The 26779-nt window shown below is 39.8% G+C and overlaps 1 protein-coding gene across 5 annotated transcripts in view; it reads right to left on the reverse strand.

Moving 5' to 3' along the window:
* mef2d (myocyte enhancer factor 2d) overlaps positions 1-26779 on the reverse strand; it is a 106519-nt gene that overhangs the window by 18740 nt on the left and 61000 nt on the right. For 3 of the 5 annotated variants that reach the window (XM_061674733.1, XM_061674731.1, XM_061674729.1), the window contains exons 3-6: positions 20982-21185; positions 10976-11113; positions 2772-3009; positions 300-353 (exon numbers count right to left, since the gene is read on the reverse strand). In XM_061674733.1, the coding sequence (XP_061530717.1) occupies positions 300-353; positions 2772-3009; positions 10976-11113; positions 20982-21185 (634 nt within the window). Of the gene's footprint in view, positions 1-299; positions 354-2771; positions 3010-10725; positions 10864-10975; positions 11114-20981; positions 21186-26779 lie in introns of all 5 variants that reach the window. The other 2 variants (XM_061674732.1, XM_061674730.1) reach the window with 1 other exon arrangement.

The raw sequence follows: 26779 nt of genomic DNA on the forward strand, positions 1-26779 counted from the left end.
TGTGTGGGTGCCAAACCAAACCTGTTACTGCCACACAGAAAATTATTCTTCTGTTGTTTGTTTGTGAACCGTCACAATCATTTGACGACAAGCAGGATAAATTGTGCGTACAATGCGTGCGTGTGCGTGCGTGGTCACCTTTAAGACCAGATAACCACGCAAGCCCATTTGACCTCCTCCGCCTGACTTTTTTAAAAGTTTCTTCAGACTACATTTAAGGTCTTCCTTCTATTTGTAACTGTGACAACCAAGCCACATTGTTTCCCTATCAAGTTATTATTGTGTGTAATTGCACTTACGGACTGGACTCGGGCACGCTCCGTTGGAGTTTCCCAGATCTCCGAGGAGGGCACCTGCAGATGAGAACGCAAAACTTGAGTTTAATGCAACCAAAATCATTTATATTTGTCTTAAATACTCCACTTTAATCTTTCAAGCAGCGGCAGTCCTTGGTTGAATGGTGCCATGTGCGAGACCCCCATTTTGACCCTAAATGACCTACGTCACTGTTTAGCATGCATTTTTAATTAACAATGCACATACACAAGCAGCCATGACTCTCTCAGTCACTTCCTACCAACAACAAGCTACAACAGGGCTCTTCAAACAATGAAGATGTAATCTTTCCTTGTAATCGATAACCTCACCCCTTATAAAACGCCTTATAATGTCTCCACAAGGGTGTGCAAATTCCCCATTCAAACGGCAAAGTTTTTACACGTCATGATACCAACAGAAAACATTTTCACGTTGTGTGGCTGTAGGCATCAGAAGCTGCCACTGTTCTCAATCAAGTGTCTCGTTAAACAGGAATTCCACAGTCAACAATTATGTTGTGCTTGAATCCAAATGGGATGGACAAAATGTCGACGAATTGATTAAACAATAACATTTAAACTGCATGATTGTAACTGTAAGCTCTGCATCTTAATAAACCCAAAAGACACTTCATTAGGTACAAAATATAATAAGATCCCATCCAAAAGGTGTATCAAAAATGCTGTCTGGTAATATAACCATACTGGATGTTTGTTGTTATTCATCACAATTTTAGGGTCTCAACATGCAAAACAAAAACAAAACAAAGCAACAACAACAACAAAAACCTCACGAATGGACGTGCGTATATCCTGGAGAAAGTATATGTATTTTAAAAGTCACTCAGTATCGCCTCCTGGGAAGTGGGAAAAAGTTAGCCCCTAACACCAGTTTCAATGAACAACACAAAATTGGGTGGATATGTCTAACATGACAGGATCCACGTCTGAAAATGGACAGGAAGTCAGCCATTTTGGTTTAAAGTGGTGACTATGAGGCGACTCGTACTTTGACGAACTCCTACCTGAGAATTTACCCAAATAACCCACTATCAGAAGCAGGTATATTAGACGGATGGGCGACACTAAATTGCCAAACTTGTTTGCCTCGGCTGTCTTGCAAGCATGGTCAAAGTGTGAGGATCATTTCAAGGATTCTCAAAGTAAAAAAAAAAATAGCCCCTGTCATCAGTTCAACTGATCAATATGAAACTGGGTAGATATGTCTATCATAAAAAGCCACATAAAAAAGTTTCAAACACCAATGCCCCAAATTGAAAAGAAATTCGGTTACATTGGTTTGAATTCCAGGGCTTGAACTTCTGTTGCTTTTTCTAATATGTTGAGCCTTTTGCGAAGCTCGTTAAGCTGGTCAAAATATTAGAACTAACTCTGAGTATAGTACACTTGTAAAAGTTAATACCTCAAAAGTGAGCATTAATAATATCTTTGCACAAGCGGAATTTCCACATTTGATACTGTACCTAATGAAGTGGCAGCTAAGTGTAAAATGTGCTGCGCCTTTGAGGAGGTCGTGTAAGAGTAAAATATAATAAAAGACGAGGGTGGAGTAAACAAACATGTTTCGGGAGGTAGAAGTCGTTTGTCTCGCAAAGAGGAGCTGTCAATCAAAAGCGTGTGGGCGTCACTTCACAGCCGGCTGTTGTTTTTGAAGAGGCTTTTGTTTTGGCGTTCCTTCGCTTGATGAAGTTTCCAGACTTACGAACCTCGTCAATCAGCAGCGAGTATCAAAAGACGTTTCTGTCGGCTTGTGCGCGTGTATGGAAGTTACAAAAGTTTAAATTAAAGCAGCAAATAATGGGCCCTCACAGCCCCGCCACACGGAGTACTCCGTACAAGTATACAGTTTGAAGGAAATCAAATCGCACAATTTTGCCTGTTAGGCTGTAAGAATCCCAAAAACTTCACAAATTAGCGGTTGCAATATGTCTATTATAAATGGCTCAAATTAGGAAGCAATTGGACAAAGTCTCTCAGACGACTTCATCTTTAAATGACCCCTGAAAATGGCGAAATTTACTCCAAATTGGTCACAAAATATTGGCTGACTTTCTGTGACCTTTCAAGCATGGCTTCTTGTGAACTTTTTGTCAGTCTACTCATGATAGACATGACTAACAAATTTCATGTTGTTCAGTCAAACTGGCTTCTGGAGGTGAATTGTTTTAAAAACATGGTTGAGCGCACCTGAGCCAATTTAACCTAAAATGGCTGCTTCAAACCAAAATGACCGACTTCCAGTATCTTTTCGGGCGTGGCTTCTTGAGACTTTTTTTATGGGCCTACTCATGATATAAATTGCTATTAAATTACATGTGAGTTAGGCCAACTGACTTTGGCGGCTGAATTTTCTCCAAAACCTCTGTGACTGCAAACTTTTTTAGCACAGTCGTCCTCAAGCCCAAAACTTAAAAACACCTTGGCATGTAATACCTGCGCTGGCAGGTCGCTGCGGCAGTCCAGGGGAGACGCTGTTCCTCTGCAGGGCGGTTTGCTGTGGCGAAAGCAGACGGGGATCTGACAGGGCGGCGTTGACGAAGGAGGTGGTGGTGACCAGGGTGCCGCCCGGGTTGTTGCTGAACTGGAGGGTGGTTGGCTGCGGCGGTGGGGCACTCTGATTGGATACCGGTACGGTAACAGGCATGGAGAAGGTTGGCTGTGGGACGGCGGCCTGGTGGTAAGAGAGAGAGAGGAGGAAGGCAAGTGTGTAAAGGGGGTCCATGTTTACAACGCCAATCATCAGAGTAAGGGACAGGTGACTAAATTAGCTTAGTTAGCTCAGCATCAGCGAAGCAAACAAGCCTGAAGGTGGAAAACAGTCACACCAAAACATACAAAACACAAGCCTCAGCCTGAATGATGTCATCTACTAGCTCCTCCCCCTGTTAATTCTACATGCTAACAGTAAATCACAATGTTAATGCTATATGCCAGTGCGATGATTAATCGCAACACTATTGCCTCATTTCACTGGTAATGCAGTATCCCTCTGCTAACAGCACTTCCTTGATACCCCATTGCTAAAGGTGAATCACCCGGCTAATGTTATATAATTTACACTGATCACAATGCTAATGCTACATAGAATGTCCTCTCGTATCATTAAAATATCTACCTAAACTAACCTAACTTGTTAATGCTGCAGCCCAACACTTACACGCACTGCTAAAGCTACATCCCATCGCTAATGCGACTGCTAATGCTACATCCTACTGTGTTGATGGATTGCATTGTTAATGCCAACTCCCACCGCTAATGATACATGCCACTGCAAACGACGAACATTGCTTCCTCTATATCCCTTTGCTAACAGTGGATCACCCGACTAATGCTACATAAGTGCTAATGCTACCGCTCACAATTTACACTATAAAATGTCCGGATAGATAATGTCGCTACCAAAGCTAACCCAACATTTCACTGCTAATGCTAGAGCCTACTGCTAAGGCTATAGCCGAACACTGCATCTCACCATTAACAGTGGATTAAAACGCTTATGCTACATTCCCCATCAATGCCACACCCTAAAGCTAATGCTATTTCCAACCACTTACACTGCATCCCACTAACAGTGGATCACACAACTAATGCTACATTCCACAGCAAATGTTACAGTCGAATGCTCACGCTACATCCCACAATTTGCAATGCAGCCCACCGTTAACAGTGGATTACACAGCTAATGCTATGTGACTGTTAATGCTATATCGCACTCCTTACACTAAGATGGATATTAATGCCAGGAAATGTCCACCCCACTGCTAACTGCTAATGCTATGTCATACGGCTAATGCTATATACCACCACCTAAATAGACACTGCACACCACAGTTAACAGTCGGTTAAGCAGCTAATGCTACATTCCACCGCTAAATCAACATCCTCCAGCTAATGCTACACCCCACCACTTACACTGCAACTGGATCCCACAGCTAACAGTGGGTCACTCTGCTAATGCTACATTCCACCGCTCAAAATACATCCCATAGCTAATGCTACATGCGACCACTTGCGTGGCATCTCACCGTGAAACGGCTATGACACTGGTAATGCTATATGCTCAAGATACATCACATTGAACATCTCACACATTTAACTGGTGTATATGACACACACACGCAGAGTGACATTTTGGGAAGTGTTTGTCTCAACTGTGGAGTCCATACAGTGGACTAAAATGTATGTCAAGGATTCAGGTCCTTGCGCAAGGTGACCCACTTCTCAGTGAAAGCAGGACTTCTATATAAAGAATGTGGGCCAAAGCACCCGAGTTCTGCACTCTGTGTTCGGCTCGTACAGCCCGGGACCCACTTTGACTGTGAGGAAGAAAACTTTTCTTCATTCGAAACAAACATTTTTTACGTGTCGCTGTAATGTGTAAAAGGTACTGATAGGGAATGTGTGGGTATGGTATGGTAGCCTTTTATTGTCAGTCCTCAAAACATGATGACATTCATACCAAATGGGTTTTTACAGCATTCAGAAAAGTCTGAATTTAGAGTTGCGCCCCTTCAGTGTAGTACCATGTTGTGCTGCATCTCCTTCTTTCTTGTGGTTCTTTGTGTTCATATTTAAAAAGAACAAAGCTCTTAACCCCATTCTGATGTTTGTTTTGGTTTTGCAACAGAGATCATGTTTTGTTTTATTCAACTAATTATTTTAATTTATGCAAAAATGGAAATGAAATTTTATTTCAGTTTTTATTTTGGTTCTTTTAAATGAAAAGCACATTTTGATTGGAATATTGCAGCAGATAAACGGACCTTTTACTTATTAAAAACGTTTTTCCGCTTTAGGATTTGTGTTTGAGTACCCCTGGTTTAGAATTACTGTAACATCGATGCTAATTTCCCTTAGCTTGTGGTGGCAGTGGTGCCTTGACTCACGAGTTTTTTGAGATATGAGCCGCCAGCGCTGATGTTTTGTCTTGAGATACGAGCTCAAATTTGATGGTGCAAGCTAACTTTATAACATCAAGCCATCATCCATTCACATTGGTTTCGTTGCAGTGGAAGGACAATATCAGTTGGTGGCACTAATGCACATTCAAATTGGTTCGCCAACCACCAATAGACCCCACCGAAGAAAAAGAAAGGACACTGCATTAGGTACAGTCGTGTTTGGTGCTTTTATACAGTACAATACTGAGTGTGATTTTTCTTGGGAAAATACACATTCAAAAAGCTAATTTGGGCTTTTTATTTTGAGGCAGCGGATTGTCATTGAAACTTCAATTTTATTGGTGAAAGATGATTTGAGATACTAGTGTTTCGAGATATGCGCATGGTCACGGAATTAATTAAACTTGTATCTCAAGGCACCACTGTATATGTTAGCATTAAGCCAGTGCACGTTCGTTAGATGAAATTATACAGTTTTGTTGACAACGTTGGTATTTAAATGTTTGATTCTCTTTTGTTTTATCTGTCAGTTTTACAGTAAACGTCAAATAGAGTGACAAATAAACAGCTTGAAGCAAACATGCTTTGCCTGTTTTCGTCTCCTCAAAGTGATGTTATATGATAGCCTTGCCTATTCTTGACAGCGGGAGTGAAAACAGGCGTTAAAGAATACTTTAAAAAGTGTGTTTTAATAAGACGGCTCTAATGCACCAATTTTGCGCAATCTCTGTATGAAATACATTTTTAAATGATGTGTTGAAATATGTGTCATCTGGTAGTAACAAAAATATATCGTTAAACTATGTAAGTGGTGGTCTCAGTTGCAGGTGTAAGACCATAAAAGCACTCAGGGTGACCGTGCATGTTCCCCAGCGACCAATCATGAGCCCGGCAGTTAGCGAGCTCGTAAAAGTGAATGGCGCTCGTTAAGGTGACATTAACGGTGTGATTGAGCATGAGGGGAAAAGACATCAATTGTGGCGAGAGGCGAACACGGACCAAGAGACAGAGCTGGTTCACGAAGGGAGTACCGTCTCCAGTCGGGGACGTTGCCATGGCGACTGCACGCCAGCTCTATGAATAGCATCACCTCTTCACAGTAGGAAGGCATGAACCTGAGGTATTAAATTGAGTTATTGCAAAAAAAAAAAAAAAAAAAGTGTGTTTTCCTGTTCTGTGGTTGCCATGATGACTGTTGTGACAGTTCAGGGTGTCGTTAGAGCTTCTCTCGCATGCCACGTGATTATTTTTATAGCACACGACAACTGGCCTTTAAGACAAATTCTATAATATATATGATTCATAACATATTTTCAAATTAGTTATTGTCTTTATTATAAATGTTTATTATTAATTCATTTTTATTTTACTATTTTATTTTGTATTATTTCTATATTTTAAACACTTTTTAATGCATTTTAATGTTTTTTTAATACATATTTTGTCATATTTTTAAAATACATTACCAATATATTAATTATAATAGTTTTTCCTATTTTTATTGTAAATGTATTACTTACATATATATTGTTTGAAAAATTTATATTTTGTTTTATTTTCTATTTTATTCATTGCTTTTTGAATTCATAACATATTTTTTAAATATCAATTTATTTAACATTTATAATAAATATTATTCAATTACTCAATCTGAATGTATTGTTTCTATATTTTTAAACAAATGTTTATTTTATTTATTTTCAATGTAAATTTGGTTATTTTATTTATTTATTTTAAACGTAATATTTGTGTACATACAGTATTGTTTAAAACTATATATTGTATTATATTTTATTTTGAATTGATAACTCATGTCTTTAAATCATTAATTAATTGTATTCAGCTATGTATTTTTGTTTATTCCTTCTATTAATTTCATGTATATTCATATATTTTTAAACAAATGTTTTATTTTATGTATATTCTTAAAAATTGATTAGCTATATATTTTAATGACAACAATATATTTTTTGTTTTAGTTTTAACATATTACTTGTTTATATATTGTTTGAAAATAAATTCAAAATGAAAATCCTCCACAGTTAAGTTTTCCTTGCACGCTGTTGTATACACATAACACATTTATTTAAAAAAAAAACATTTAAAATATATATTTTTAAAACATTTAAATTTTAAACTTGAAAGTGAGTGCTCATATTTTTTGACTCATTTCCTGAAAATATAACTCAATGTAATTTAATACAAACACTTTCCTGATTTTTTTTTTTTTTTTTAAATCTTTCACTGGTAATTGCTCTAAAAACGACTCAAAAGAACTAGCCACGTGTTTCCACATGATGCTTTCCTTGTGATCCTCACTAGCGCAGGCATACACACAGACAGTGTTCTCGTGACAATTTAGTGGGAAATTGTACAAAAAGTACACGTAATTGAGCTCATAAACACAATTTGTTATGGCAACATGAGCTTCGTGCACATGCCCAAAGAAATGTGGCGACACACTCCACAAACATGGCTGACATGCTGCGGCGAAAAAGTGGACAAAAAAAGCACTTAAGATCTTAGATTTTTGTCATTAAAAGCAAAACTAAGTAAGCTAAAAATTCTGTATTTTCTTTACTGATTTCAGTCTTTTTTTTGTAGGAAATCCTACGAAATTCCCATGAGAACAAACTGTGAAATGATAACCGCAAAAGATAATAAGTACAAAATCATAATACAGTGGAACCTTGAATACAGTCCCTTACTGTTGGTTTGTGCTTCCTGTTTATAGTCTTCTGTGTCTCTTACACAGCTCGCTGAACGGAGGTCTCTCGTGATGTCACAAATTCATTTTGCATTCATCTTGTGTTCATTTCTCATTAAATAATTGTTTAATTGATTTATGGTATAATAAATAATGACTAAAATAAAACATTTTACATACACTATGCATTTATTTTTAGGATTTAATAATAATTTGATATATTTAATTACAATTGAAAACACACACTTTTTTCTTTCATTTCTTAAATTTTATTTAATGGAATTATAACTGATTAAAATATATTCTTAGTAAAATAAAACATTTTACATTATAAAATAAATATTAGATTTACATGTAAAATTTTACATATAGGTTTAACATTTATTTTATGAACTAATAAAATACAGTTAGTAAAATAAAGTAATACATGATAAAGGTATATTTTTTCCTTTTATTTTATTAATCATAAATAAGAAACTTTTACAATGAGCATGAATTATTCTTTGAGTACTAATATAAATATTCTACATATACATTTAAAAAAATAAATGAAATATTTTAAAATAAAATCAAAGTAAATCAATGCTTATTTCAGTAATTTCTATAATTAATTTTAATTATTAAATAATAATGTTCATTTTAACAATGATTTATAATTACTTGAATTATGATTAAATGATAAATTGAGTCAATAAAAACATTTTAATTGAATATTTTACTGTTAATTTTGAATTTTGCTTACAAAAAATGAATACAAATAAATGAATACATTTTAATTCACCAATTAAGGCGCAAAAAGTAACTGCAAAAATAATGAAGTTAATTAATGAAACAAATATAGGACTCTTGATGATGTAAATGTAAACTTTGTCCAGCCCTGCTTTAGCGGCGCATTTTCTCGACTTTTGAGCTTCCACCGCAATTCGCAACTAATGAAAACAACTGAACAAATACCTTCTGTCTGCCTTGCCTGCCTTGGGGAGGTCTTCGTCTCACACACACACCATTAGCATTAGCCGATGTGCTGGTGAGTATGGAATGCCGTTAGAGCATTTATTCGAAATCCTTGACATCCAGTTTCAGGTCTATTTACTAGTATGCCCCTTTCCCTCACTAGTAAGACAATTCGGCACAGTAGTAGAACAACTGTGTCTCTAGTAACGTACTGCTGTTCCACTACTATATGACATTTCTGCACAGTAGTAGGGCAACTTTGGCTCACTAGTAGGACAACTGCATGTTACGATTGAGGCAAAACTGTGCACTAGGTGACATCTGCTTGCTACTAGTACTACTAGTGAAGTGCTCGAGTTGACCATTAGAATTTTATGTAACTATTACTAAAATAAATTAAAACCATAATAATAAATGAATAAAATAAATAATTTGACATACAGTATACATTTGTTTTTCTGATTTAATATTTTGATTTAATTATAATTAAAATGACATAAACTTAATATTTATTTTATTTTTGAATGCAATTTTATTTAATTGAATTATAACTAATTCAAAAATATATATATTGTAAAATAAGCAATTTTACAAAATAAAATAAAGAAATGGGGTGTCATAATAAGTGGGCATTTTGGTGCTACTAGTAGGGTCCAGAAGGCTACGAAGTGTGTGACTCATGCTTACTAGTTGCGATACTCACTGACAGCCTAGGGCCCAGTTTTGCCTCACTAGTAACCAAGTCATGTTATGTTGTCCCACTAGTATGCCGAAGTTGACCTATTTGTGAGGACAAGTAGCGTATTAGTACATGAATCTGAAGCTGGATATCCATGTACTGCTGTGCACTTTGTCCCCACAAGTAAGACAATTCAGCGCACGAGTAGAATGACTGTCACTTACAAGTAAACATTTTTTCCACAACTGTATGACATTTAGGCACATTAGTAGGGAAACATTGGCATACTCGCAGGACAACTACATGTTACTATTGAGGTAAAATTACTCGTGGGTATTTTGGTGCTACTAGTAGGGTCCAGAAGGCTACTAGTGTGTGACTCAAGCTTACTAGTTGGACCTCGTCGTGTTACTAGTGAAGCACAGTAAAGTTTAGTAAGGTTTAATTGCATACTAGTATGTCAAAGTGACACTAGTCATGTAAAAAAAAGTTATTAATAAGACAATCATTCTACTAGTGCGCTGAATTGTCTAACTAGTGAGGAACATACTAGTACATGGACCTTAAACAGCTGTCCAGAATTCCACTAAGTAAGACAATTCAGTGCACGTGGCTGTCTTACTGGTAACGTTTTTTTCCACTACTGTATGACATTTAGGCACATTAGTAGGACAACTTTGGCATACTAGTAAGACAACTACATGTTACTAGTGAGGCAATTCTACAAGTGGGCATTTTGGGGCTACTAGTGAGGTCCATGAGGCAACTAGTGCATCCTTGATATCCAGCTTAAGGTCGATGTACAAACGCTCTTTGTCCTCACTAATAAGCTAGTAGTGTTGTTACAAGTAAGACCCAGTTGTTCTACCACTGGCCCTGTTTGTTCTACTATTGTGCTGAATTGCTTGACCGGTGAGGACAAACAAGTATTAGTGCATGGACTTTCAAGCTGGAGATCAAGGATACAGAATAAATGCTCAAACGGCTTTCCATAGGTGAGGGTTACGTGGATGAGGAAGAGGAGGAGGTGTGAGGATGGTGAATGCGAGTGCTCTGTGAGTAGAAGTCAGCCGCTGCCATCAGCAGCCCGAGGAGGGGGGAGGAGTCAAAAGGGGAGGTACACAGAGGAGGCGTGGCGGTACTCACTGACAGCCTATAGTTGCGCATCATTTTATCAAACTCCTCGTCAATTTTTTTGTACTTCTCCTCAGTGCGCGGCGTGAGCGAGAAGGGCTCCTCGGGGTCTGGGCTCTCAGAGTCCCGGTGCTCTTTCTTGTTCAGAGCCTTGGTAGCCCAAATAGAAGAAGATAGGAAGAAGAGGCGGATAGAAGAGGAGGAGGAGGAAGAGGAGGAGGAGAGGGGTTAGAGACGGTGACACAGGTGCGAGGGTACTCACGCCGTAGCGCTTGAAGAGGGTGTCCAGGTCTTCCGTCTTGCTGCGGTACTTGTCGTCGTTTAGTGGGCTTTGGTCGATGGAGTCATCGCCGTCAGGCTCGGGGCTGTTGCAGCCGTTAAAGCCTTTCTTTCGCAATGTCTGAGGAGGGCACATTTGCATACATACACACACACACACGTGTCATCAAAAGAATAATAATAAAAAAGACACGCGTCATGTGATGAGCCAACACCTACTACACCAGCGGTGTCAAACTGAATTGTGCTTGTAGTAGCCGCATAGAGCCTAATTTGATGTCAATTGAGCCGGACCACTAAAATCATACCATACTTAATATAATAATGAATAACAAGACGTTTTTTTTTTGCCGTGTACGTGTGTGTATTTACTGATCACAGTGATTGTATTTTAAGGCACAAAGCTTTAAGTCACTAGTATTCAAAATGGAAAACTATAGTATTGAACTTTGAAATTAAATCAACCTATGAAGACATAGAAATGATCACCATTCCGTTTTCTACATAAGCATAATAATTCTCAAAAGTAAACTTATTCCCCACCACAAAAATGTCAACATTTTCACATTGAAATTCATCCTGCGGGCCGGATTGTACTCTCTAGCGGGCCGCTTTTGGTCCGCACACCTTATGTTTTACACTGGTCCTACACCTTTTCAACATGTAAACTGCTTCAAATTATATAATTTATTGCTGTTTTTTTTCTTTGTCTATTTTATTCATCATATTTAATATATATGACTAAATATTTGTTTATATGTTCAAATAAAGCAACAATGTACAGTATGTTCATTATGTTGAAAAAGTACCTGTTTAAAATCATTTGTGTGTGGTCATCAGTCAATCACCGGGCACATATAGACAAACACCTATCCACGTTCATTCTGATGGACAATTTCAAGTTACGTATGATTTTGGAATATGGGATGAAAACGCACCAGCATGCAAGCTCCACACATCCATGACCCGAGTCCAGATTCAAACCCAGAACCTTTGACTGAGCTGCCCAAAGATCACTTATAAAAAAAGAAAAGAAAAATAAATAACCACAAAACACTTCCACATGCCCTGCCAGACTTGAGCTGCCTACGCTGGAATCCGAGCAGGAAATGGAAAACATTTCGGCCTCAGGTAGGGGAGAACACACGACTGTGACCCGGAATAACCTTGGATGGACAACTCAATCTGCACTCGCAGGTGCACTCGGGAGCTCAGAATAAAGAAAGAAGCATCTCAAAGGAAGACGCCAGAATGTTCTTCTATCCAAAGAGTGCTGACGCTCTGGACCTGAACTCCAGCAAGTCAACACCGGCTGGCACCTCATCAACGCGGCTGCTGATTGGTGTGAAAGCTGTGGTGTCAATGCAAGCAAACAGGAAGAGGCGCACACGGAGGATTCCGGCTCAACCCGATTTGCCGCTAAGCTAAGAAGCTTTGTGGCCGGGTGGGCCGACGAAAGGCACTGTGAGCGGCCGGGAAATCTCCTGCCTTGAAAATCTATAGGCGACACTGTAAAAAGCTGAATTAAAAAAAAAACTGCCAACTGCAAGCAGTAATTCTGAAAAATAGATAAATATTTTGGAAAGTGCAACATCAATAGTTTTGTCTTCTTTTTTTTTTTTTTAGGAAATTACTTATATAACAGTAACAGTTTGAGTTACAACGTTATAAAAACAGCAATGACCGTAATATTAAATAACAGCTTAAAAACTCTCTTTTTTGGAAAGGGCAATGTCAATAGTTCATCTTCTTTTTAGGAAATGAACGATACAGACAACTGTAATTGTTACATTTTCATTTGTGTGAATTATTACATTATAAAAACACCAATGGCCTTCCTTCATATTAAATGTAACAGCCAGAATCATTTCTTTTTAGGAAATTGCAACATCAAAAGTTTGTCTTTTTTTTGTAATAGACAATGATTGATGTGACAAAAACTGTTTGAACAGTGTGAATTGTGAAATAAAAACACCAAATCGTCGTATATACTGAGTCACAGCTTAAATATTTTCATGTTAGGAAAGTGAAATGTCAATAGTGTCTTCTTTTAGGAGGTGCAACAGTAACAGGTTTAATGGTCTGCGTTATTATGCAATAAAAACACAAATGGCCTTGGTAAAACACAGTTTACAACAACTAGAATCTTTTCATTTTAGGAAAGTGCAACATCAATAGTTTGTCTGCTTTTAGGGAAATAAAGGATATAACAGTACCAGTGAATTACTATGTGACAAAATCACCAATAATGGCATTTTTTATTGCCTTGGTTCCATTCGAAGAGCCCAGGAGAGCCTACGCAACATTTTTTTTTTTAACGTCTAATATGAACACATAAGAAGCTTATTAAAAAGAGGAAAATGAAAATCAGAGCACACTAACTAACGTCTGCCAAAAATTTGGGGGACAGCCACACACACGCACGCACACATAAATTGAACACACAGCAGCCATGTGCTCTGTCACCTACATGCCACGGAAAACACGGTACATGCGTGTGTCCTGAAAGATGCATAAAATGAGCACAACAGCTCGAGGCCACAATAAGAGCTTGCGACGGACCCGTATCTTCTTTGAGGAGCAAATGGAGTGTTTGCACACACGCACAACACAAAGCTATTTGTTCAACAGTTTTACAGTTGTCACATAAATAAATACGGCCAATTAATGGGTGTGAAGTGAACAGGAATACAGTGGTGCCTTGAGATATGAGCGACCCAACTTATGAATAGGAGCCGTCGTCTGGGCGATTTTTTTGCTGAGACTTCTGCAAGCAAAACTTAAAGATACAAGTGCTGTATGGTGGTAGAGAACTCAACTCATTTGATCACAAATAGTGGTTTGGCAGAAAGTGTTCCGATTCTTTATTGCCACCCCCCATCTGAATTTTACTGTCACACTACACATCAAACAAAGAGAATGATGTATTGTGTATTTAAAACAACCATTGACCTTGGCCTTAGGAATGCTAACAAACGCTAACAATGGAAAAACACCATAGACGGGCTAACAAATAGCCCCGGTGTCATGGTTATAGACCTTTAAGCATGGATGTTTGAACACAAATGGCTGAGTAACTTGTTAGTGAACAATTAAAAAAAAAGAGGCTTCAAGCGGTTTCATGTCACTCCCAGCCGAGGTCCACTGTCAAAGTTAACATAAAACAACTAGAACTACACATGTAGTTAAGCAACCATATAGCCTCCACTAGCTAAATGCGAACACATAATGGGAATCGCCATAGATGGGCTAATGAAAAGCATCTATGTGGCGGTGTTATAACCCTTTGAGCAATGGATATTTGAACACCAACTGATGCAACACATGTAGACAGATAATATAACAATACTGTCAGGCATATATTCTTTATCCACTGAGAACAACTAGCATTACTGTGGCTTACTGAGGAGAGAGGAGCCACCGTGTATATCCATCCGTATGTCTCTATTATATTGGCCCCAGGTGGGCATCGTGCGCACCCCTTAAGGAGCAGAACAATGTCCATTGAATTGAAGCCAAAAAAATGTAGCAAAACCGGTGTAATTATTTATATTCGATTTAATTATGTCATTACTGTATGTTTCTATAAAGTAAAATATGAGTGGTATTCTTTTTTATGAAAAATACATTACAAACATTTTTGGGGGAGGTGGGAACGGAACTAAGCTCGTAATGCAAGCACCACTGTAATTTCAGAATGCCACAGGATGGTGTTTACAGTACAACACCTCCTGACGCTACTGTGATGAGGCTCGCCACCACCTTTGTTAATCCCCCCACCTAACACACCATCTTCATCTTCCTCCTCCATCCATCCATCTGCCTTCCTTTCCTTTCTCCTCGCTCGCCTATTCATCGCCGGCCTTTTCGCATTGTGCTCGCTCGCCTTGCCTTCCGCCGCTCTTTTCTCCTCCTTCTCTCGCCCTGATTGGGATCTGCAGCCGAGCGGATTAACACGTTGTGGCAGCGGAGGCAGGCCGCCCACACACACACACACACACACACACACACACACACACAAACACACACACACACACTGCGTTTAGAGGCAGCGTGCGCATATGTGCTGCCTCTCACTGGAGTGAAGGAATGTCGAGCCGTGTGACGAATACGGACACGCACACATGCACTAAAGTGCTTCTAAGCATACAGTAGAGTGAAACGGTCGTATGCACTATGACCCGCACTAAGCCAAGTGTATTTGTGTGTGTGCATACGGTATGTGTGTGTGCGTGCCAACCTTCGTGACTACATCCACACTTCATAATTTATAGTCAAAAGCACTCGCAGAGAGGCTCACGGAGGCAGCGAGCGAGCGAGAGCGAGCGGGAGAGAGAGCGAGTGCATTTGGTGACCGACCAATTATCCTTGCTGGCATCCTCTGGCCGCAGATTAAGCCCAATGTAAATTGTATAATTAAGTCACGCCGTCCCGACCGGGTCGGGCCGGGTGCCCTGGTGACAGCGACGGCTCGAAAAAACGCTTCCAATGACAGCTGCCCGGCAAATGTAACGTCTCATCTCTCCTTTTCGCTTAAGCTTTATCGATGTTAAGCTCCAAGGCTGGGCACTTCCTGTCTTTTTTTTTTTTTTCTTCCAAAGACGAGGACCTTTTGTCGGAGCCGGGAGAATTTCTATACAGGCCCGGGTGGACATATTAGATTATTTAGACGAATGTTTGGAGTTTGGCCAACTTTTGGGGGTTTGAGAGTAAAGTGGTACCTTGATTTATGAGTTTAATTTGTTCCGTGACCTAGCGCGCAACTTAATTTATTCCTATTTCAAATCAATATTCGCCATTGAAATGAATGGAAATGCCAATACAGAGGATCCCTGCTATTTTGCCTTTAAGGGGCGGGGCCTAGTGAGTGATGGGTTGGACCTTTACCACACGGTTAGTCCAGTGCTAGCGTCTGGCCCACGCTACTTGCGAGTGTTTTGATTTTGTGTTTGTATGTTTGACTATTTGTCCCATCCAACAAATGACTGTGGCTCTCCTTGCCCACATGCAAGGGCATTTCTGCAATTGCTTCCTTCCCCCCCCCCATTTCACTCGAGTGGCAGCCCATTTAAAAAAAAATGTGGGTCACATTTTAAGTCAACATTTGACGTAAAATTAAAAACACCTGCAGAATTCGTCATTAAAGCAAAGTTTTATTGTGTTTACCTTTGACTATCAACAGTGGTAAACTTTTCTTTTGCCATTTGTATCACCTGGCATGAGGCGCATTGCACCTTTGTCATTCGTGATGAAAGTGTAGCCAAAGTGCTTGATTGTTTAAAACAAAACAAAAAAAGGTACAGATGGGTCAGGTTAAAGTTATTCAGTTAGTAATGGTTAATATTTCATAACTTTTTTTTTTTGTCCTGTTGGGCTGTTAGGTCAAACAAAAAGGAGGATCTGTATCCCTTTTATGCCGGAACAGTTTTACTTTGCCACAGTGGAGTTTTTGAGCTGCCACTCAATATTTCACAAGTTATGGTTGATTTATTTACTTGTTCACGATCATTAATGTTAATAAAATGATCATTTATGTGTTTATTTATATCCTAAAATAGAAAAGATATTACCCAGTTAGTTCTATCAAAGTATTGTTTATTTTCCGTCATTTGTATCGACACACTTTTTATGTTAAAAGTTTACATTCTTCTTGTATTTGTACTTTATGTTGTTTTATGTCCACACATCTTTCTACTAAGTACAGTTTATTTTTTTGTGAAATTACTATTTCATTGTCTTTACATGCTACTGGTCACCGCCTGTATAATTTCTTATGGGGAAATCCAGTTGAGCAGCATCCTGGAACGTCCGATTCTCCGTAAAATAATGGGAAAGGACATTTCAAAGAGGCGTCACGCGAGGACGGGGAGAGGAGTACTACTAACTGAGGATTAACCAACCACGGCCAGACGACTAACACCTGCTTAACGAGGAGGGGGGCCACCGGATCTAGAGGGGGACAACCGAGGACAAAGTCACCGAACACATCGCTTGTGTGCGTGTGTGTGCATGTGTGTGTGTGGCGGAGGAGGGGTCGCAGCAGCATAGCATAGAACAGCTTAACATTGGGGAGGGATGCTCCCGTGCAAAGCATGCACACAAACACACAAGTGAGACGCACACCAGGCTTGAATATTGTATGAGACACTCTCTGGGGCCACGGAGGAGCGTGCAAAACACACACACATGCACAGAACACACACACACGCACAAATGAACACAAGCATAAAGAGGAAGAAAGAGACAGCGTGACACACACAACCACACACATTTACACACTGGAAAACACAAACACACACACACACACACACACGCGCACACAAACAGGACCAGTAGAGCTTGAGCTGATGTGGCCCGGAGCTGCGCAACGCCCTGCGACACACACAAGCACGCAAACACACACATGCGCACACACATTTAAGAGCCATCTGCAGCTACAGCTACAGCCTGGAGAAAGCTTTACTGCTGACACTCTGAGACAGAAAGATGGAAAAGAAGAAGATGGGATGAGTGGGAAAAAATAGTCCAGATTCAGAAAGGAGATGTGTAAACTCACTGACCTCACAAACCGTCAATCAATCAATCAATGGATCAATAAGACATGATGCTCGACTCCTTAGTTGTCCCCAATTGAGATACTTTAGGTCAATTGTATGGTTCCAACTGTGTGGGAACTTTGGGACAACATCTGTATTTTGGCCAGTTTTACTGTCGCTTCATCTCCTGCTCAGAGAGGGGGCTAGGTGGCTATGAGTCAAGCGTGGCTGATGCTGTGGTGGATTCTGCATCGACCGACCAGGACAGGTCCTGCGAAGAACCATTTCCCCGGGTTTTCTCAGAGTTTTGCCCAGATGGGGTGTGTAGGCCAGGGGATGTTGTTGATTTTTGTGAACTGAGACTCTTTTGTGATGAAGGGCTATACAAATAAATAAACTTGACGTATCCTGTCCTCTATTACTCACTGGAAAACTCACCTATTCTGAGCCGGCTAGTGAGTGTGTGATTGTCTGGGAGTGAGTTGTGGCTTACAGCAGCTCATTGTGAGTGTTTTCATTTTGTATTTGTGCGTGAGAGTGCATTACAGTACCTAAAGGGCTCAATTGTTCTTACTTAATTCGAATTGGCGATGTACTGTATCTGAAGCTCGCCCGTAACCTCAGATTTTGGCTAACAAAAAAACAAAAGTAAAATAAATAAATACATTTAAATTTAAATAATAATAATTGAAAAAAATCTACGGCTTGCAACTTGAAAAACTTGTAAGTTGGGGCACTCATAAGTCAAGGTGACCTTGATTGCAAAATTTGAAAAAGATTTCTCCCATTGATTTAAGCCTGAAAAGGCCCAATTATAGGATGCGTCTCAAGATGATCATGTGGTGTGGGGTGTGCTAAGAGTCCTTTGACCTCCCAAATCTGCTTGGAAAACGGGCTGACAATCGTGACTGTTACCTTTTCAATCACATAACATTTTGTTACCATTTGGTTTTTACGTCCAACACAAAAAAATAAAATAAAATCCCCACAGATACTCGCCAACATGTTCCCAGATGACACACCTTTTCTTTTGTTGTCCAAGCATCGTAGTTTCCCATCATAACACAACAAAAACTGACAGTCAACTTTTTCTTTGCTGGTTTGGACACACCTAAATGATAATTGCACATGACCTAGAAACAGGAACAATCAAAACAATGAAGTCATTATAGTTGTATAATGATCAAAGAGAAATGAGAAAACCCCAATAACATCGTGCCTTCAAGGAAGCCACACTCTTCTGTGAAAGAATTATGATTTTAGAAGTCAAAGTTACGCTCCTCTGAACCACAACAGATTCTGAAAAGGCCAAATAAAAAGCATTAAGCTGCCAAAAAGATTGTGATCCGGCAAGTCAACAAGACATGCTAGAGGCTGTAGAGTGTGAGTGTGTGTGCGCGTGTAAGTAGGTGTGTGTGTGTGTGTGTGTGTGTAACCAACTACACATTAGTAAGTGAACTCAAACATAGGATAAACAATCCCAATATTCAAAATGAGTACACCTGCAAATGATATCTATGAAGAATGCGGTTAAGTTACCAACATTTACACAGTTAACAGCTCCTGTATTATGCTCTTATTCTGAAAGCCAAAGCGCACCGCTTGCGGTAGTGGAATTAGGTGACTTAGCGATCGATACGTAACTTTCACAAATTGACGTCACATATAAAACTGTAATAATGCATTCTGGTGCAACAAGTAATGACTAATGCTAACAAGGCACTTAAACTATACTGTACATTCTCTCTACTCACTTTGACGCACACAGCTATCTATCCATTGAGTACCCTTGTTGTAGAGTATTGTTATGGTTAACAGGGAAGAATAAATCCACAAAATGCTATATAAAAAAAAAAAAAAAAAACATCCCTTGTTTCTCGTTACAGTGACTTACCTTTTGAGGAACAAAGTGTGACAAATGCAGATCATAAGTTTTAGTTGTCAAATAAAGATCTGTACCTTTGATAAATGCTTTGATTATACAGGTAAATTCAATCAAATTCTGAATTATTGCTGTAGATATTTACTATTATCATTTTAAGTTATGCATGTAAAATGATTTCTCATTTTTAGAATAATTTTTTTTTTTTACTGTCAATAATTTTCAATTGTAAGGTCTGATTTTTCCGCTTTTCAAACATGAATCTGTTGTTTGGGTGATATTTGCCCACCAATGATAAAAATATGGCTTGTAGAACACATTCTCAGCACCTATGCTCCTTAAAGGCGACGTCAACAAGACATGTTTGAGGCAGCTGTCAACCAAAAGCAGCCGTTGGAAGCTGCAAAAAATATGATTTGTAATTACAAAATGGATTCAAAACTCCCCTCCCAAAAAATCTGAAACTTGGTTGGACATTTTAGTGTTTAAATATGAGGGCTGTTCACAAATCGGTGGTGACTCCAATTGGGATTTGAAAGGGTGTGGAAAAGCGATCAAAAAATTACAATTGTTGGACTCAAATAAGAACGAATCTTAGAATATCATACTACTTATTTATTATGATAAGAGCTGCAACTGCTGCCATGCCGCTTTTACTTCATAAAATACAAAATAGTTCATGATTTTTAGCCTTTGTTTATGGCCGACACCATTTTGACTTAGAGTGCATAGTTTCCGCGCATATGCGCAGTTGGGTAGTACTGTCGTCCTGCAGGTGATCATGGATTACGGACGCAAATAGCCGTAGCCCTCCACCGAGACGATGATCTCCACGGAACGAGGCGTCCGATAGCCGTGCCCGAGGAGCTGCACGGATGTTCATGGCAGACGGCGACCCGTGGCAGAATAAAAAGAAGAAAGCTGTGCAACATAGGCTAACTAGCTAGCAGATGGTCCCAGTCAGCGTGGATTTACACATTTTACTGTACCGAGACGGGTGAAAAAATGTAGACTTTTGGCCACGGTACGGCGAGGGATCTTGGTTAAAGTAAGCCATTTTAAAAGAAAAGGAAAAACTTTTCCAGAGGGAGAAGCATCACCCAAAATACGACAGTGTGCTCTATTTCCAGTTCGACAGATAGCTTTGGAATCCTCAAATTGGATTTTTCATTTGTTGGACAATGATGTATTTATTTTGGAATAGGATGAGGAGTAATGATTAGATTCTGATTCGGGAGTCATTTGTTACTGTCAACGTGAATAGCGAATCGGGATTTAGAGGGCAAGTCCAAGCCCTATTAAATATACAATGATAAATTCTTTCTTTTTTTTTATGCGTCATTTTGACAGTAAACTTCGACTGGCAGTGACAAACAGTTTGAAGCAATTACGCTTTGCCTTTTATTTGGAGATCTGCGAGAGGAAAAGTTTTAGTTTCCTCAAAGAGATGTTCTACAATAGTTTCTTGACAGCAAGAGTGAGAACAGTCACAAAGGAATACTTTTAAAAGCCCGATTTAAAATGTTTAAATGTGTTTAAAGAGTGCAATGTGGGGTCTCTCGACATGTTACCTCGATGATGTCGGCATTGGTCCGGCTCTCGTGCGGCTCGTTGTACTCTGTGTACTTCAGCAGCACCTTGTCCATGTCGGTGCTGGCGTACTGGAAAAGTTTGTTGGAGTGGTTGAAGATGATGAGGGCAATCTCGCAGTCGCACAGCACGCTCAGCTCATATGCCTTCTTCATCAGGCCGAATTTCCTTTTGGTGAAGGTCACCTGCATGGAAGGACACCAACGCGGTGAACAGGAGAGTGAGATGTTGGGAGGTGTGCTGGGTACCAAAAAAACAAACAAACAAACAAGCAAACAAAAAACATTTAACCTTTTCGGATGACCATGACCTGGATGACTAAGGACCTACACGGACATATTGATATTGCATCCCTACTTATCTGCCAGTTGAGGGCGCCAATGAGTCTCTTCATTACACACAAGAAGTTTGGCCGGTTTGAACCAAAATGGCAGACTTCATGCGTCCTTTCAGACATGGCTTCTTGAGACATTTTTGGGTTTCTATCCATAATAGAGATCCCTACCAAATTTCATGTTGCTAAGTTCAACTGGCTTCTGGGGCTGAATTCCGCTATGCGTTACCAAGAGTCATCAAACTTCACTGCCATGCTCCACAAAGACCAAATTTAAAATCCTTCACAATTTATCTTGGTCAACTATTCAGTCTACGTTTCAAGTTTGGTACGAATCGGACAAAATCTGTCGGACAAGTATACTTTTTTAAGAACTCCTGGAAAAATGGTCAAAATGACCCTAAAATAGATGCTTCACAGCAAAATAGCCAACTTCCTGTGTTTTTTCAGGCATGGCTTCTTGAGGATTTTTTGGGGGTCTACTCATGATAGACATGCCTACCAGATTTCATGTTGCTACGTTCAACTCGCTTCGGGGACTGATATTTTCCCAAAGTTAAGTGTTCCCTATTGGAACAGAAGGGGTAAACAATCTTGCGTGACAGGCCACTCGTATCAGGACTCAACATTACAATGTGGGCCAAAGCGCTTGACTGACAGGCCGAGGAACTGTAAGATTTATCTACATGCGCTCAGGCGGGATTGCAGATCATCCTGACAAGTCGTGTTTACTCTCGATTTAACGGGATGTCCAATTTCAACACTTTTAATCACACTTCTGCTGTTTTCTGTTACGCCATTCATTGCATCGGATTGCATTAAAGCGATAGGGGAGGGAGCTTGTTTTTAGGCAACAGACTTGAGGACCGGCTGGCCAAACATGCTTCTCGTCTGCTGTCACGTTGACTATCCTTGTCACTTTCACACTCTGCCATGCTCTTTTCCACGCCCGCCCTCTCTGTCTCTCTCTCTCACACACACACATGCACACTCGTGCTCCATCAAAGCACACAGACACACACACATTTGTGGGAATATTTAGATAGTGACTGGGAGTGATACAAGTGAGCATAGGGTGCTGGTTTGCTTTAAAATTGCCTCAGTCAACCAAACAGAAGAAGTCAGCTTTGGCTGTGGTATCATTAAACAGGATGTAAATAATGATTTTTGCAGGTACACTGATTTATTTCATTTGATCTTTATTTATCTTGGGAAGGCAATTGAGAACAAATTATTGTTAACAACGCAGACCTAACAGCAGAAAACAAAGTAAAACAAAGCAATCCTCCTGAGAACCAAGGAAAAATTTGTTTTTCAATGTATTTTTTTCTGTGATTTCCTGCCTCCTAAAACAACTCACAATTCAGTTTTTAAAAAATATTTTTAATTTTGATTTTACAACATATCTACTGTAGTTGACAGCAGAACGAATTAACCATAACACAACAAAATTATCACATGAAATTATGATTTTTTTTTTTTAATAAAACAGAACATTTGGCCTGTGTTTCATTTAAACTGCTAAACAAAAAGGCTATTATAAGTTTACAGACTTGAGCTTTAACATGTTTGTCCTCTCAAGTCAGGAGGCCTCGGTAGCACAAATTTCAATGTGTTAAGCTTCTCCTCAGCTTCCTGTTTTCTTTATTAATCAATTCGTAGCTATGGTAATCCAGGAAGCAGTTTTCTTCTTTGTGCAGTCGAAGCCATCAAAATTGGCTTGTTGTCAAACCATTTAGTGATTGCCAACTCTGGACTTCTCCTGACTATCCCCTCCCTTCTCTTTTCAATTTTTTGTGTCATCAGGAAACCGACATGGCTTTGGGACACGTATTTTTGTTATGGTGGCAGTTGCTGGAAGGCCCTTGGCCACCAATGCATCCATGAGGTTAATTGACGTGAAGTAGCGGTCGAAGTACAGCGGACTTCCTGTGGGAACAGTTTCAACCATGCGTAGGACTGCCGCTGCCCCAATTCCCAACCTTTGACCAAATGTATTCTTCCCTTGATATAGGGTACTTCAAAGTCCAACATCAGACCACCAGGAGAAGCAAGGACAAATACATTTAAGCCTGTAGGGTATGGCTTACATGGAACAAATTGCCTGATTGGACAGCGGCCTGTAAAAGGGATCATTTGCTCATGGATGCAGACCTTTCCTGGTTTCAGGAGGTTAGGGCAGCCTTGCCTTACTCTGTCCGGAGGAGGCCTGACTCTCCAAAGAATGTCTTTCTTCTTTGTTTCCTCTGTTACATCCAGGTCATTGACAATCTTCAGTGAGTTTATCAACTTGAAGAACCTGTTCCTTGTCATGTTGTGGGTTATTATTACTTATTATCTTATTACTTACTATTGCTTATCATACGTGCTGGTCTTGGCCCACAGAGGACGACGGTTTTCCTCTTCATGTGTGTCTCTCAGATCATCTGATGAGTCTCCTGCCTCTTTTTCTGAGCTTTCTCTCTTCTCCAGCATAAGCAAGCTCATTGTTTGTATTTTCTTCATCTGACAATTCCAGAAGTGAATTTTCTTCAATTATTTGGTACAAAATTTGCCTCTCTTCTGCCTCATCCATCCATCCATCCATCCATTTTCTGAGCCGTTTATCCTCACAAGGGTCACGGGCGTGCTGGAGCCTATCCCAGCTATCATCGGGCAGGAGGCGGGGTACACCCTGAACTGGTTGTCAGTCAATCGCAGGGCACATAGAAACAAACAACCAGTCACACTCACATTCACACCTACGGGCAATTTTAGAGTCTTCAATCAACCTACCATGCATGTTTTTGGGATGTGGGAGGAAACCGGAGAACCCGGAGAAAACCCACGCAGGGTCGGGGTGAACATGCAAACTCCACACAGGCGGGTCCGGAGCTTGAACCCCAGTCCTCAGAACTGCAAGGCAGATGCTCTAACCAGTCGGCCACCGTGCCGCCCTCCCTCATACAATAGTGTCACAATTAAAGAGGTTGAAATAAATAATTATAACTTTATCTATCATTTTTTATTCAGATAATACATTCAGCATGTTTATTACCCCACAAAAAAATTTGTTTTGGGGCAGAAAATGGGATGTAAACAAAGAACTTGAAAGCTATTTAGTTATTAGCTAACACTATCAAATCATCCTCATGTCCATTACAGTAGACATTTATAAAAAGGCTATTATTTTTCCAAACAAAAGGTTCAACTGAACTCTGACTCCAAATGATGACTCATAACATGTTCATAAACAAAAATATATGATTGCCCTTGGTGAAAAAACATTATCTTAATAATTAATATTTAACTTTCCTTTTCTCTCTTCCTGGCATTTGTGTTTTGCTGCATTCTCCATTTTGTCTCAGGAAGAAAGCACAGTTACTTAGAACCCACCCAAACACATGAGATATCATTGGAAAGGCCAGGACGTCCTGTACTGCGCACACCAGGACTTAGTAGGGTAATTCAAATGAGGCAAAAGTTATAGACCAAAACCAAATGTCTACTACAGTGGACACAAATGAATAGGCTGGGTCACAGGAGCATATATATATATATATATATATATATATATATATATATATATATATATATATATATTTCTTTTTTTTTTTTTGACAACCAAGAAGTCAAATGGGTCTCTTTTCTATCATGACGAGGGTTGGGCACCGAGGGTGCTTATACATCAGATACCTACCTTTTTGAATAACAACACAAATGTTGGTTACTCATTTCGGTGCAACTTAATTTGCCCTGTGATTGGCCTTAGTCAGTGTACAGCTTGTATAACATTGAACATTTACTGTCCCTTTAAAATATCTCAACACACAGCAATTCATGTCTATACTGCTGGCAACAAAAGTGAGTACACCCCTAAGTGAAAATGTCCAAATTGGGCACAAATGTCAATATTTTGTGCAGCCACCACTATTTTCTTCTTCTAATCTTTATGGAGATCATTTTGTTTTCCCAGATTCTCATAGATATATTTGTTATGAGGTGCTACATTAAACTGACCAGTAAGAATGAGTGTAAGCGTGATAACACCAAAATTAACACACCTGCTCTCCATTCACAACTAAGACCTTTTAACACTGAGTTATAACACCGGGGAGGGAAATTGGCTAATTGATTCCAATTGGAACTAGTTGTACAAGCACTCTTTCGGTGAACTGCTTTACATCAGTGTTGCATGGAATCCATCAATTTCTAGCACCTGTGAACTACTGCTCCAGCCCAGGACATTTAGAGTGTATGTTGTCATTATTGCATTTAAAATCAATAAATTTGTTTGTATATGCACTGTGTCTGACAATTGCTTCACATCTGTGTTGCATGGAGTCAGACAACTTCTGTCATCTGTCAACTTATATTCACACATAGGAAGCACCAGATACTCTACACTTTATATGGCTATTATAACATTAAAATAATTGAGCTTTTATCTCATTGTAAACCATAAGCACCGTTTCAATTAACTGCTTCACCTCTGTGTTGCACAAAGGGGTAGCATCTGTGAACTGCTATTCTAGCCCAGGACTACTGGACTGCATTGGTCATTATAGGTTCAAATCCTGAACAGTTTTTTCGTTGTCAAAGCAATGTTTCTATGAACTGCTTTACATCTGTGTTGTATGGAGTCCACCAACTTCTAGCACCTGTGAACGGCTATTCCAAGCCTAGGACAATTGGTCTGCATTTTATTATTATAGCATTAAAACCACTGAATTCCTATTTAGTTTGTTTCAGCGCTTCATTTTAGGGCACCTGCTACTCCAGATCAGGACCACTGGACTTTATATACAGTATATTCTGGTCATTTTTGCATTGAAATCTGTTTTGTTGGAATCAGCGGTCGTAATTGCTATCGCCTCCATTACCAACATTGCCCAATGTGTGTGTGTGTGTGTGTGTGTGTGTGTGTGTGCGTGCTCGTGTGTGTGTGTGAGTGAGAGATAGCGCAATCGTAGTTTGAGATGAGCTTCAGGTGAGGTTAAGGTGACTCTTGAAGAAATGAGCATGTCAATGTGTGTGCGTGTGATATGGAGATGGCACGGAGATAAAAATGAGTGCTAAGGGGGGAGGAGAGGGAAGTGGAGGTGGGTGAGATGATGGCAGCACTGTGTGATGAGGTGGGAAACGGATTGGGTGAGGGTGCGGGGGGGGGGGGCGACGCGGAGGGGAAGCGGTTGCCCGTGGATACGACCCCGATATAATTTGATTTGTGGCAGCAGGAAGCGACGAGCGAACGAGGGCGAAAGGGGAGGAGGAGGAGTCAGAAGGAGGCATGACAGATGCTGCAACATGTCAGAGCGGCATAGGGATGGAGAGATGACGGAGGGGAACGTGGAAGAAGGACCTCACACCGAGACGCTTCCGTCCTCAATTCCTTTATCTTATCCGCTCATCCTTTTTCTCGCCGGCTGTGCTGCATCGCCAGCCTGAAGCGGAGCGGCTTACAGC

Source organism: Phycodurus eques, chromosome 4 (genome assembly GCF_024500275.1).
Source record: "Phycodurus eques isolate BA_2022a chromosome 4, UOR_Pequ_1.1, whole genome shotgun sequence".
Taxonomy (NCBI): domain Eukaryota; kingdom Metazoa; phylum Chordata; class Actinopteri; order Syngnathiformes; family Syngnathidae; genus Phycodurus; species Phycodurus eques.